General features: G+C 37.8%; 1 protein-coding gene across 1 annotated transcript; it reads right to left on the minus strand.

Moving 5' to 3' along the window:
* Positions 1-2,389: 2,389 nt before the first annotated feature.
* On the minus strand, positions 2,390-15,086 carry LOC311081868 (uncharacterized protein). Its single transcript, XM_084112567.1, has 3 exons — positions 15,033-15,086; positions 9,315-9,444; positions 2,390-3,943 (listed from the first exon to the last, which is right to left on the minus strand). The coding sequence occupies exons 2-3, from the start codon at positions 9,397-9,399 to the stop codon at positions 2,751-2,753; spliced, it is 1,278 nt and encodes a 425-aa protein (XP_083968693.1). The 5' UTR covers positions 9,400-9,444; positions 15,033-15,086; the 3' UTR covers positions 2,390-2,750.
* Positions 15,087-15,719: the final 633 nt, after the last annotated feature.

The following is a 15,719-nucleotide window of genomic DNA, read 5'->3' on the forward strand; positions in this document are numbered from 1 at the left end:
TGAAGGCTGCCCGATCACATGCAGACCTGCCAACCTGTACGCATTTTGCATAGCGGATACACTTTTTGACCTCAAAGTACGCTGGTACGATTTGTCACTCTAAACTACGCAAAAACCTGGTGACGCCTCTGTGCACGCGCAGTCCTCAAATCAAGCAACAGCAAAAGAAGAAGAGTTCGACCAATCATAGTGCTGGGTTCATTCCCCAAATAGCAAGTGGGGATGACTGACAGATGCGTAAGGCCTATCATTAAAAAGAGACTGAAAATCGACACCAATAAAGAATCCCCCTCGATCCACCTTCCACTCCGCGGCCCGCCGTCTGACTGATTTCATAAGCGAGGACAGTACAGTAGTCACGGTACTTCTGACTCCTGAAGTTAAACGGCCTGGGGTGGATGTGGAAAGTTGAAATATTGTCTTGAGTTAACTTAATCCTCTGGATTCGATGATTGCATGGATTATCTTAAAATACTCCATCATTCATGGTTACTCAGATAAGAGGAAGACATCATTCAGCCATGCAAATTATAAAATGCTCAAGTAATGCTGAACAATAAATCTAAATAAATTTGAAATCGCTATGGCTTAGTGATTATTAAAGTGCTGTGATTTGTGGATTACCGATTGCACGTAATGAACTGACTCCATATGAGGAAATGTCATGAACTTGTAATTTCAATGAAAAGTATAACTTAGATAAAAAATTATCCATGAATTTATATGGAAACAAGCCTTAGGAGCTTTCCATCTTTACTCTCATGTTACGTTGCATTCGGAGATCGACTACTTTTGAGTGACAAAATTCCAGCCACCGGAAACACTAACTGATAAAGTGAGTCGTACAAAACCTTTCTTTTTAGTAAACTTTGTGAACACGAACAATGTAGTCAATGCTCAAGTTCATGTGTAGAGCCCCTGGTTATTATTGCGAGCACAGTTTTATGTAGTGTCGAGCCTTCTTAGTGTTTTAAAAATTACGATTTAGATGCCATCATAGAAGTGCCCCATGCACTCCCATTCAAAAGGCATTTTGACCCAAAATGAAAATACGGTCAATCATAAAAGTGGCGTTTACATTCTAATTATGCTTTTACACGAAAGTTTGACTCGGGTAGATTAACAAAAAGAGCCTAGGTTCAATTTTGGCAAGAGTTACCTTTTAACAGGTGACATTTGCCTACACTGGATGTGAGCATCATGTTGAGCCAAAAGCAAATAGAACCCATTATAATCACGGATCACTTTCTGACGTACTCCACACTGTTGAGTCTGTTGACAACAGGACAAATGGAAGAGTGAAAGAACATTCCCGTTGAAGCATCCAATTTAATCAGCTCTTTTGCATCTCTGTACAGACTTCAGAAGGATCCCAGTGTTGGAAATAAGAGGATGGTTTATTTTAATGGTGTACCAGATTGTATCATAGGATTATATGTTTGTTCGGGGCAATTTTGTTTTGTGAACGATTGTTATGTCCCTCCACTACCTGTGTTTCCTTTTTCTCAGTTTGGCTGCTCTGTTATTGTGTTTATTATTGTGTGCAGGTGTGATCGGTAACGAGTGGGCGGAGAGACACCCTTTAAAACATCAGTCACTCCGTGGAGCGAGCGGAGATCTGTGTTCTGGCAACCACGCCAATGATTGACCTTCCTGCATCGTTTCTTCTGTTGTAGTTGATCTCCCATTTTCTGTTTTGTTGGCAATTTATTTAATTTTTGTTTAATAAACCCCTAGACAAAACGAGTCCAACTGACATTGCAGTCATTTTATGTTGCGGTTAGTGTGTCTGATCGTAACAACGATGCACAGTGTAATGGAGTTTGCAAAGAAAGTTTTGTTAAAAGATGAAGCAGCCAACTGTACCGGATCTGCATCACAAACCATAGGTAAAAGATTTCATAATGATTTGTAAGTAAACAATGGTTTTATATGGATGATGAGGTTTACAAAACACTAACTCAAAAGCAATAGTGAGTGGGTGTTGATACTGTTTCCTATGCAGTGACATCACGTTAGCCAATTATAACATATATATTTTAGGGTGTTTTTTGTGGAAAAAATGTTTTTATTAAAATAAGTTAACCTCAAGGAACATAAAAAAAATCTATGTAATGACCACTTTAAAAAGCTATGCGATCAGCTGTATACTTTGGGATTTACCCAATTTAAAAAAAAAAATGTTTAACTTAATTATGAAGTTAGAAACACATAGGATCAATGGTAAGACTGCTATGTTTAGCTATTACACAACCCGCAGCTTCCAAATGTTACCAGATGAGCCATAAAAGTAGCCAATGGAAATCCAGACTGACAACATATACAGTATGCTTACTTGTGCATTCTCTCACTAAAGATAAATCAAACAATGCAGTGAAATGTTCATTATTTCATTCAGTTTGTCCTTTTATTTACATTCTTTCATTAACAATGTGGCATTTCACAGCAAGACACACTAACATTTTAATTCTGAGGTATCAATAAGTAGAATGAAGCATTGCCATTATACAAATGAATTATAGCCTAAACTTAACAGTTACATACTTTCCAGTGCCTTTTTTAAATTGCAGAGCCATTTAAAATCCTTTCCACTCTAAGAACACAAATAGGGTCTCACATCTGCATGACTTTTCAGGTGTTTCTGTAAGTGTGATGGCAAAATAAAACTTATTGCTACCACAATTCAATTTTCTTTACTACAGAGTTAAAGTGCAGGTGATATTTGAAATAGCTTTTTTCTAAACACCTTGTCACACTCGGAACTGTGCCATTTCTTTTTCAGAATGAGTTCGCAAATGACGTTTCAGGTCTTTTAGATATGTGAAACACTCTTCACACCGAAGACACATGAAAGGCTTCTCTCCAGTGTGAACTCTAATGTGAGTTTTAAGGTTTCCTTTAAGTGTGAAACTCTTCCCACACTGAGGGCAGGTGAAAGGCTTCTCTCCAGTGTGAACTCTAATGTGAACCTCAAGATTTGTTTTGTTTGTGCAACTCTTTCCACAGTGATGGCACATAAAAGGCTTTTCTCCTGTGTGAATTATTACATGATTCTTAAGGTGATTCCTGTCTGTAAAACTCATTCCACACTGCTGACATATTAAACAGTTTTCTCTTGAGTGAATCCTCACATGGCGAATAAGGTTTTCTTTACATCTGAAACATTTTCCACACTGACCACATGTGAAAGGCTTCTCTCCAGTGTGAATTCTTATGTGACCCTTAAGACTCTCTTTTTGTGTGAAGCTCTTCCCACACAGTTTGCATATGTAAGGACTCTCTCCAGCGTGACTTCTCACGTGGGAATCAAGGGTTGCTTTACGTGTAAAACTCTTTCCACACTGAACACATATATACGGCTTCTCTCCGGTGTGAATTCTCATGTGAGTCTTAATATTTGCTTTTTGTGAGAAGCTCTTCCCACACAGTTTACAGGTGTGAGGGCTCTCTCCAGTGTGATTCCTCATGTGGGAATTAAGGCCTTTTTTCAGTGAAAAACACTTTCCACACTGAGGGCATGTGTGAGGCTTCTCTCCAGTGTGAACTCTCATGTGAGTCTTTAGATTTCCCTTTCGACTGAAACTTTTTCCACACTGTTGGCAGGTGAAAGGCTTCTCTCCAGTGTGAATTCTCATGTGGACATTAAGGCTTCCTTTTTCATTAAAACTTTTTCCACACTGTAGGCAAGTAAAAGGGCTCTCTCCAGTGTGAATTCTGATGTGGACTTGAAGGTTTCCTATTCGATTAAAACTTTTTCCACATTTTTGGCAGGTGAAATAACTTCTAGTTGCTGTCCTTTTAGCTCTTTTTAGTGAGGAAGCCTTTTCTGTCTGTGAGCATTTAAAATATTTTTTTCCAGTTATTAAATCATGACGTTTCTTGTTCAAATGTTTCTTTTCCATTTCATTCAGTTCTTGACTCTCCCCTTTCAGCAACATCAAGTCTAAGGCAAAAAAGACAAATACAAGTTAACCACAGTTTAATAGCATACAAACCAACAGACATTAAATCATTTAGACATTTAAAACATCAAAACTAACAACATAATATCCTACTCCCACTAAGCTAATGAAAGAGGTGTTACCTGTAATTTCAGAATATGTCCCAATAAAATTACAATAATGCAAAAAAAAAAAAAAAAAAAAAAATCACCCATAAGTACTGGTTACTTGTACAGGTTTAGGAGGCTAACTTTTATAACTGTATTCCATTACAGATTACAGAATATTAGGGGCGTAACAATACATCGATATGGATTCCACACGTAAAATATCGATATACACCTTTATTTTGACACTCTCCACATTCTCACGTAACATCCTTCCGCCAAAGCGCACATTTTCGTTTACTCACCAACCATACGGTGTCTTTATAACGTTAATCTCCTCATCTGAAATAGATGCCTGACAAGACTGACTGAACCCTAAACACGTTTTGTCACAAAAGTCGGTATTGTCCACTCAGGCATCGTGAGTTCATGTTTTACAGCAGAAACAGACAAGCAGTAGCACCCTTGTTGGTGAACAGTCAGATGTCACTTTGAAAAGACGCGCTAGCTAAGAGGAGTTTTGTCAAAGCTGACTAAAAGTGATCGAGGATGGATAATTTCAACGAACTTGATGAACCTGTGATATCTTCTTAGGGGCATAAAAGGAAAATAAAAGCTGAAAACTTTTCACGGAACCTTGCTAAAGCAGCACGTTACAGTGTTGAGGGAAAAGCTCCCTGTATTGCTTGTAATCACAACAACAAAGTTTGTCAGGCGTCTATGTCAGCTGAGGAGATTAACGTCAAGTCAAGTCAAGTCAAGTTTATTTATATAGCGCTTTTCACAATACAGACTGTATCAAAGCAGCTTCACAGTATTAAATAAAAAAATACATCAATGCTTGTTTCTAGTGGAAAATGTCCACGTTTGGTAATGCTGATCAATAGTATTGTTGATTGATTAATTAAATTAAATATCCCAAATATCCCCAACTGAGCAAGCCAAAGGCAACAGTGGCAAGGAACCGAAAAACTCCATCAGGTGACCCAATGGAGAAAAAAAAAAACCTTGGGAGAACCCAGGCTCAGTCGGGGGCCAGTTCTCCTCTGGCGTTTATGAACTAGAGGTTGGATTTAACTGTAAGATTAAAAGTATTATATGAATGCCTGGCTGAAAAGATGCGTCTTTAATCTAGTTTTAAACTGGGAGAGCGAGTCTGAGCAACAAACAGTATCAGGAAGACTATTCCAGAGTTTTGGAGCTAAATGTGAAAATGCTCTCCCTCCTTTGGTGGATCTGGATATCCTAGGTATGACCAGAAGCCTCGAATTTAGTGATCTTAAAGAGCACGATGGATTATAGGGCGATAGAAGATCCGTTAAATAGACTGGAGCTAAACCGTTTAGGGCTTTATAAGTCAGTAGCAATACCTTGTAATTAATACGGAACTTTATAGGTAACCAATGTAGTGATGATAAAATTGGTGTTACATGATCATATTTTCTTGATCTAGCAAGAACTCTAGCGGCGGCATTTTGGACTAAATGTAGCTTGTTTATTGAGGATGCAGGACAACCGACTAATAAAGCATTACAGTAATCTAGTCTCGAGGTCATGAATGCATGAACTAATTTTTCTGCATCAGAAACTGATAGCATGTTACGTAGCTTAGCAATGTTTCTAAGGTGGAAAAAGGCTGTTCTTGTAACATATGAAATATGATTTTCAAAAGACAGGTTGCAGTCTAGTATAACACCCAGGTCTTTTACTGTAGAGGATAAAGTAACAGGACATCCTACTATGTTAAAGTTGTAGTGTGAGAGGTTTTGTGGGCGTTTTTTTAAACCGATGATTAGTACAACGTTACAAAGATTAACCGAGTGTTGTATCATTTATCATAGCAATTACTTAGAAACATGAAATGTTAATGTATCTGCTCTGCTAAACAACAAACTTTTTGAGGTATCGGCAAATATTGTATCGCTGGCTGAGAGAATCGATATCGTATCGTATCGTGATGAACTGTCCGATTTACACCCCTACAGAATATATGCTGTAAAATGTAATCTGTAACATATTTCATTATATTATTCAAGGCGAATAACAATCTAAATAGTTTGAAATACTTCTCCAAAATGGGTAGATTCTTTTTTGTCAAATGTATTGCAATTAAGTGTGCTCCAATAAGGATTTTTGGAGCCGATCACTGATCGTCGATCACAGGAAGCGGGGGTGGTGGTGGGTGGCATTTTTTAGACATTTTTCAAAAAAAAATATATAATTTTCACCTAAATATTTGATCAGATTATGTAGTGTATTTTTGTTTTTACAAAGGGGCAATTGTTGCACAATAGCTGTCACACAGCACAAGCCTGATTTCAAACTCTGAATTGAATTCACAAAAAAAGACAGTAATAGTCAGTAATAAAATAGGAACAAATAAACAATTTTTAAGCAGTAGCACAAATAAATAAAATGGAATAAATATACAAATAAAATAAACAGTACTTTTGTTTGTAGTTTGTCAGTAGTTTGTTTGTTTTTCAGGTAGGTCTAACACTAGTATTGAGGTAAGAATACTAAAGAAATTCTAAAGAGAGTCTTCCCTGCACTGCAAAAAATGCTTTTCTTACTTAGTATTTTTGTCTTGTTTCCAGTCCAAATATAAAAAAAAAATCTTAAATCAAGACGCATTTACTAAAGTAGTAAAATGCCATAAAATATTATGTCTTGTTTTTTGGGGAAATAAATCAAAATTAAGTGAGTTTTTGCTTAAAACAATATATATATATATATATATATATATATACACACACACACACATATACATATGCTGAATGGCTAAAATTGAGGGGGAAAAAAATTATTTAATAACGACATCAGTAGCAGTATTGGTATCCGTAATAGGGCTGGTACGATGCGTCAACGTAATCGTAAATTAGTTGATTTGCGAGAAATGCCTCTTGCTTTTTATATTCCCCAATACGCTGATTTCACGCAGCCGCCATTTTGAAATCGAAAGTGAGGCTCCGGTGGGAAAAACCCCGGAAGTAAAGATAAACAACAATGCCTTTGGACTACCAACCTGAAGCTGCTGCCGCGATTTACACTATTGGATGTTAATATCCAATATAGGATATGTATATAGTTCATTCCTGCTTCTTTTTTTACTTTCTGAATTATATAAAAAAAATATTTTATTTATAAATGAATTTCACTGTACAGTATGTACAGTTTTAGAATTGACAACATCATTAAACACAACAATATGCCATCGCATTCACGACTCTCCTGTGATTAAAGGCGACACTTCCGGTTTTCTTCCCACCGGAGCCTCGCTTTCGATTTCAAAATAACGGCTGCGTGAAATCAGCGTATAATGGTGTCTTCCGGGTATGCTGAAAATCAGCCATTATTACAAAAATGATCTAAAGTGTGGGAATTGACCCTTTGCTAAGCCACCCCCGAAAACCGCCACAGGCCAATCGTGGCTTAACAACCGTAACTAGGCGCAGGAGGTCTGGCAAGCTTTTGAGCGAGGGAAACATGCCGAAGCGTTGTGCGTATGGATTGTGCAAATCTGATACCCGGTATCCTAAAAGTTTGGACGGGTGGGTGGAATTTTTACCCTTCCCGAAACCAAAAATCCAAGGGGAGAAATGTCGGGCGTGGATCAAGCAGTGTGGGAGGCCCCATTCACAACTAAATGACGACAGGATTAACATAAACACCTACGTTTGCTCCACGACGTGTGAGCAGTAGCCTGGCGCGCTAAAAATATAAGCGTGAGAATGTTATCATTGCAAAGTGGTCAGGCTAATGTCTTGTGTTTATTCCACAAGATTTATGGATAAGCTGTTTGATTTATAATTATTAGATTATTTTCAAATTTCACTCACCCTGCTGTGCATGAACATAGCTGTTCCTCAATTTGTGTGTTTCCCGTTTGAATGGTCAGCGTACGAGGCGGCTGCTGCTTGCGCTGGGACCTATAGGCTTTAGCTTCAATTTTGATAAAATTATTCTCTAATCGGTTGCATATTATGTCGTGGATATATCCCTCGAATGCATACTGCAGTCCCTTTTGTCTTGCTCTCTCAGATATTTCACCTGTTCGCCAAAAATTACTAATTATCTCCTTGGGAATGTCTGACACCGGTGCATACATATGTAATAGACTTGCCAGGCGTGAAAGCTTGTCAGGCGTAGCAACAGTAACTAAGGAGGGCGGGGCTTAGCGAAGGGTCAATTTTTTAAACAGAGATGACAAACCACAGCAGCACAACTTCTATGCAGGAACATCTAAAGAGAACATGCTGGGGCTCTTACCTCAAAACGCAGAGATGGTAGCGCAAGTATTTGGACTACTACAGCTCATTTTAACACAGCACCCGTATACAGTTGTCAGTCCCATATTTTGTGCTTATTACGGCTGCGTTCATACAGCATTCTGCTTTTAACAAGCTGCTGTGGCTGCGAGACGCACAGCTTAAACGTACTCTCTACAACCAGTTACAAAGCATTTAACACTGTTATCTAAAATATCTAATGGATGAACTCACGCCTCGATTGGACTCATTAATTACGTCCTGTCAGTCACTGTAAAACTTCACAATTTTATGGACACCGCCATGTTCGATACTGTCGCTATGGTTACCACTATAGTTAGAATGCGGTTGACTTCAGCTGTTTGATCACACAGCTGAATGAACATAATCAAACAGCTCCTTTAATCCACGGAATAAACAAAACATTTCAGGATTCACACTTGTAATCAATTTCTGCTGAAAATCCCCAAAAGTGACTGAATGCAGTCATAGACCTTATTCACAGCAGCGCCATCTGATTTTTAATGGGAATGAAAGAGGATAGACATAGGCTACATCTCTTCAGTGGGTTGTACTGTTATTTAATGTGTTTTTGAATTGTTCTGCTAACGAAACACTGAAAAAATATCTTTCCAAGAAATTTCAGCAGACAAAAAATCATGCAAGACAACATGAGCTGCAGAAAATTATAAGTGATCTAGGAGCTTTATATAGCTTTTAACAGCAGATGCTATTGAAAAAGTCTGTAGTAAACACCTTTCCAAATTAGGCCTACACTGATCGTTAGATTAATCGTTAAATCGTTAGATTAATCGAAAAAATGATTGATAGATTAACTGATTGAAACAATAATCTGCATTTGTAGACAATAAATGTAAAGTTGATCACTCACATTACATCTTTTGCAAAAAATAACATAATAATAATAATATTTCTTAAGATGGAAACATTTTAATAAGGATCAAATGACTGAGTTCAGTTTTGAGAATGAAACCAACCTGTTTGTGTCTCAGTATCTTCTTGTTTCACACCGAATGCTTCTTCAGTCTTCATGTCTTCACTCTCCTCTTTAATCAACGCCATCTTTATAATAGTGTCACATGGACCTCAGTTGTGTGTTTGGACACTCTGTCATGTTTAAGATGAGAATAATTAACAGAAAGAAAAATAAATCTAACTAAATATATGGGTGCATCTCAGTCAGCTCCCTAGTTCAGTAGTGTGGCTGGCTGCAGTAAAGGTCATAAATCTCACCCTCTCCATGTAATCGAATGGGACGCGAGCCAAACTAAAAAAATCCAACTACACTTCAAATAATTTTCTTCCCAAAGATGGTTTCTGTCATTTTAGGTAGTTCTTATTGCGCAGATGTATGGTTCAAGTGTTCATTATTCCAATAAGTTTGGTTTTAGTTAGATATTTGATGCTTTAAAAACGGGGTATAAAGTTATGATTGACAGCTGTGCTGTCTTTGGGAGTGGGAGTATACATGCGGGACCTTGATACTGTGGCTCCTCCTTAGCATCACTACTACTGCGCAGACTCTGGCTCTGAGCGATGTAAATCCATATAATAATCCATATTCACCTTTCATATTTCACTTCCAAAATATTCACACTGTTTAAAAATACAACCAATAATATTCAACAGGCAATTTTCGGTCCATTTTATTTCGCTTTGCAAATTCGCTTCCAAAAATTCAGTGGTTCAAATTCGACAGTAAATTCAACATTGACGTCCAGGAACTGCAGGAAAAGCAATAGATTACCGAGCATACTCTCCATCTGCTGTTAGTCGACCTCACCAGCAGATGGTGCAAAAGCGCTTGTTGTTGACGAAGACCAGCAAAATTAGAGCAAGTCATTCATAAAACTCATTTACAGCAATGTAAGTGTATTTGTGATTATTATGACGGCTGTTTTATGTTAAATTCAGTGCCTTCACGGTTACTTTTCCTGTGTAGCCTACATGCATCTTTCTCTACCGTGAACGAGATTATAATGTTATTCCCCGATGCGGATGTACAGATCCAATGTTACATTTTTGAGGTTGACATATATTTCTCTTGGTTGTTTAGTTGCCTTAACTTTATATTGTGGCGATGTGCTGCATGCAGGCTATTAGGGTTTCCCTCAATACTTCTGGACATATACAACGCTTAAAGGGAGACTTCACCCATTTGCATTAAGCTTTGTATTGTTAGAAACCCAGTCATATATTATAATAAAGGTGGATTTTTCATTCATTTTTCCCTGAGATGGGAGAAATAAGGATTTAAGTGTTTTACTTCCTGCTTATTATGACGTAAAAATCATCATTTTGCGTCATAATAAGCAGGAAGTCACATTTCATTGAAAAGTGTAGAGACTACAATAGCTCCTCATTATTCCAGGGGGCGGGACCCGCTCACGCTACAGACCTATTACACATCAGTGGGTGGGACTTCACTTTCTGAAACTGAAAGCAATATCCTCCATCTTGTTTGAAGCTAAGCTAACAGGTGCTGTGGAGACAGATATAAAGTTATGACAATAGCGGAGGAGAGTACTCAATATGATATAGAAGAAGAGGATTTCGGAAGTCTGATGCTTGAATCAGGTGTTTGTGGCTACCTTTACAAGCCGCATTATAGCGAAGAGCAGCCGAGGCAGAAGACCTGCCTGCCGCGGACGAGGAGCCCGGACTGGCTCGAGTTAGGGCGGACTGGTGGCGCCGGTGATCTCACTATGCAACTACGAACCGCTACGAACACAGAGATAGAGTCCGTCTGCGGCAAAGAATTTCAACGATGACAATTTCTCCTGGACGAAATCTCTGAATCAGACGAGGACACGGACGTTTGTGTTGTGAACCATCCTAGTTTCGCACCGCATCTGACTGAACATCCCGGTAACGTTACCATGCAATAATTCACCACTTCGAAAGAAATACAAATGAGGAGTAATTCACTAATGAGTTCGCCAACTAACTAACGTTAGACATTGTGTGTGAAATGAATTTCAAGCTCCGGTGGTAGCTAGGCTTATGGACGGATGAGTGATTCATATGCTGTTCTGGATTAGTGGGAGTGGCTTGCGCAGCTGTGCAATGTGGTGCATTGTGGGAGTTGTTGTCTTTCATACAAATGCGTCCTGAAGTTACTTACTTTCTTTCCTCGGTCAAGAAGGCACCAAATTCAAAATTTATTTTACATTTCGACTACATATGACCCACTTTCAATAAAAGATCAATGTTCCCATGGGTGAAATGCTCCTTTAACGTAGATTAATGGACTACAGTGATGTAAAAGACCAAACTCGCAGGCAAGCAGATGGACTCAGAATAACGCGCAAAGCTGAGCGTTTCCCAGTGATAGACTGGCATAAAGATGACTTGATGTTGGACATTCGCACATTTAGGGACCGTCTCTAAAGTGTATACGACTTTGGTATACACGTTTCTAACTCCGATAGCATTTGAATAGAACGACTTACTAGGGCTGTACTCAACCAAAGAAAATCTTGGTCGACTGAAGTCCTGAAATTTTCGACTTAAAATCGACTAAAAATGACGTTAGAAAAAAAAAAACGTTAAGTTAATTAGATGCGCACTGTGCGCAGGACTTGGTAGCCTTGTTGTCCGCCTAAATGAATTATAAATAAACATAAACAACTAGTAGGCTATTTGCAGTATATTAAATCGTTTTTGACCTAATTATTTTGCACTGAAATGAGTCTGACACTTGAGTCTGTCAGCTCTGACAGCGCTGCATCACGTGCACCCAGGGGCGTAGAATTTAGTAGGGACGCTAGGGACGTGTCCCTACCAATATCCAGTGACACTGATATATCCTTAGCAATAATTTCGATCAAAACCTAAAATATATTTATATTGATGTCCCCGTCCCCACCAATTTCAAAATCAAACCTACGCCACTGCGTGCACCTGCGCAATATCATAGCTTATGATTTCCGAAAATAGTACTATGTTGTCAACTAGTGATATCATCACAAGAACTGTTGAGGAATATGCAACATAATTTAGACAATTATTTTTGTCATATGTTATAATAATAAGTTATAACTGTCAGACACTATCATTTCACCGTGCATGTCCTCGCACCGAGCGAGGCTGAACATGAGCTCAGCTTCGCAGCTGAGACACGAATAGACTATTAACTTAAAGCTTTTACTCTTAATAAACACAAAAAGCACGTCCACTTTAATAAAAAAAGAATATTTATTAAACAAACCAGATCAAGAGCAGAAACGAAATAAAGTGCATAACTGAAAAATAAAGCATCCTAGGCTCAAAACTAACACAACCAACAGCACAGTGCAATTGCGCATTAGGCTCCAAATAAAAAAGTTAGGTTATCACACTAAAACATTGAAATATGCAAATTCTGATATGTTCATAGCCTACTCAAAACAGACAGGGCAAGCTAACGCAGACAAGTGAGCTTACCACTTTTAGATGATATGTCATGTTTGTCGAGCTGTGGAAAACTGTTGCTTGCAAACTTTGCATTCGACCTTTTTCCTGTTATCAATTTTAACAAAATGCTGCCACACTGTCGATTTCTTTGTTGTTGACATGTTAGAAGAGGACTGACTATTAAACGCTCTCACAATTAAATAAATAATATTCAGCATCAAACTTTCTACGCTCGACGCTCTCTCTTGGGTTGGACTAATCCAAAAAAGGTGAAAACAAGGGGGGTGTTTTGAAGACAGACTGTTACAGTGAAACAAGGGTACTCTGAAAACACCCCCATTAGCAGTTGCTTTCCACCTGATGAAATGAGCGCGCCTCAGCGCGGCAAAACTGATGAAATAAACGCGGCAAAACTGATGAAATAAACGCGGCAGAAAATCGACCAATCAGAATTTTGGTCGAACCAGAACGTATCGACCAATTAATCGACTAATCGACTAGGACAGTACAGCCCTACGACTTACAGTCATAAAACCAACTGTAAAGTGTTCATGTAGCGTCAGGCATACTGCGCTCCCTTTGGATTTTTGATATTTATTCAAATAAATTTAAGTTTGCTACTGAAGTTAGAAACGTGTATGCCAATGTTGTATGCAACTTTAGAGACGGTCCCTAAATGTGCGAATGTCCAATGTCAAGCCAATTTTACATTTAGTCATTTAGCAGACGCTTTTATCCAAAGTGATTTACAGTTAGCCTAAATTAACAATAGGACAACAATATGCAAGTGCTATGACAGTTTAAGCTAATGCAATACACGTAGGCATACTATATATAGTATATCAGTATGTATATCACCAGTAGGCTTATATGTATATCGCCAGTATATCACGAAACGCTCAGCATGAAACTTTGCGCGTCAAGTTCATATTCTGAGTCCATGCTTGCCTGTAGCCTATATAGTAGCCTATACAGCCTACTTCCCCAATAAGGTGCAAGATTGATCTTTCATATCACTGTATTAGTACATTAAGCTACGTTAAGCGTTTTGTCCCAACTGAAGGGGAATCCTTGAGTATGAGGTATTGAGGGAAACCGATTATAATCATGTTCATGGTAGAGAAAGCTGATGACATGTAGAATACACAGGGAAAGTAACAATGAAGTTATTGAATGAAACATAAACACACAGCTTTTGTGTGTTTATCATCTTTTCCGCACATACTGACACAGATAATCATTTCCATTTTATGAATGAATGTCTTCGTCAACAACAAGCGCTTTTGCACCATCTGATGGTGAGGTCGACTAACAGCAGATGGAGAGTATGCTCGGTAATCTATTGCTTTTCCTGCAGTTCCTGGACGTCAATGTTGAATTTACTGTCGAATTTGAACCACTGAATTTGTGGAAGCGAATTTTGCAAAGCGAAATAAAATGGCCCGAAAATTGCCTGTTGAATATTATTGGTTGTATTTTTAAACAGTTTGAATATTTTGGAAGTGAAATATGAAAGGTGAATATGGATTATTGAATTTTTAATAATGAAAAGGTGCTTGAAATGTTTTTAATTGAAATATTCACAGCTTAAATATTCAACCATGTTGAATTTCAGCCCATAAAAATGCAAGCCCTAAAAATACAATGCATTAAAATGCAAGCATGGTTAATGCAATGCCTATTTTTTTTTTTCAAGTAGTGCAATTCAACAGGCTTTTTATTTCAAAAACATGTGACATTATTTTACTTCCATACGATGATCTCTGTAAACCCATGAATCATGCGGATTCACTGAGATTTTATAGATTGTACTTCCAATAAAACGTTTGCAATGGGTATGTAAATGCGTTTTTATGCATGCTTGGCTTGAGTTTTTTTTTTTTTTTTGCATTTCCACTGTTTTGACCGGTGTGGCGTTTCAAACGCTTCGAAGCAGTGAATCATTTTGCGAAGCAATTGGTTCAATTGATTCGAAGCTTTGAAAAGCTTCGTTTCTCGCATCACTACAGTATAAATGACTGTCATTTGTCATGAGTTTTTTTTATTTTTTTTATTACTGCGATTACTTTGGAAAGTAATTGCTGCTTTTCGCATGGCTGACAACAGCGACTTATTGAGAGCGCAGCTTTCTAAATAAAAACAGCTTGTGAATCAATAGTTTCAAATGAGTCTGGGTTTCGAAAAGGCAAGCCCATGTTATTCCTATCGCTTCTTGTTTACAATATACCACATTCACGACATGGGGAGCGGAATGAGACGTAGAAACATTAAGACGTTAAATGCTTAATAATAACACAAACCTTTCACCTGCCGAATCACACCAGACGCAGACCGCGGCGCAGCCTTATGACATCACACCGCCAGACCAAAATAAAAGTCCAAACCAACAGTTTAAAACACAATATATGTCAGAGAAAATACAAATTTATTTCTTGGTGAAAATAATAAATACCTGTTTTACAATAATGTGCTGGAAATATAAATGATCAAAGAAAGAGTGTGAGAATGTCCTTCAAAACCAAAACTGTAATGTGTGGTTTCAGAAACAATTTGGGGACAAAAAACAAGACATTATTACAAGCTATTCTATATTTTTTTTATGCATTTTGTTGTACAAAAGAGCCATATCAAATGTGACATTTAATATTGTACAAAAAGGTGTCAATAAACTATTAAGGTCACAGACTATATGCAACAAATATGTAACAATCAATAGATAACATGTTGCAAAATGTTATTATTTGTGCAGTATTAATTTTGTGTGTGTGTGTACAGGTTTAACCTACAATATGATGTCCTAATTGTGTAGTGTGCATTCAGGTTTCAGGGCCCGTATTTATCAAGCTTCTCAAAGTGCCATTTTAGTCTTTAAGTGCTGAGAATTAATGAAATTTACTCCTACTCTCAAACTTACTGTAAGTATAAAAGCAGGTTATCAAATTTCTTAAAGCTAAGAATCACTCTTACTCTCCCAGTTATTTAAGACA

The sequence above is a fragment of the Abramis brama genome (assembly GCF_963993115.1).
Source record: "Abramis brama genome assembly, chromosome: 4".
NCBI lineage: Eukaryota > Metazoa > Chordata > Actinopteri > Cypriniformes > Leuciscidae > Abramis > Abramis brama.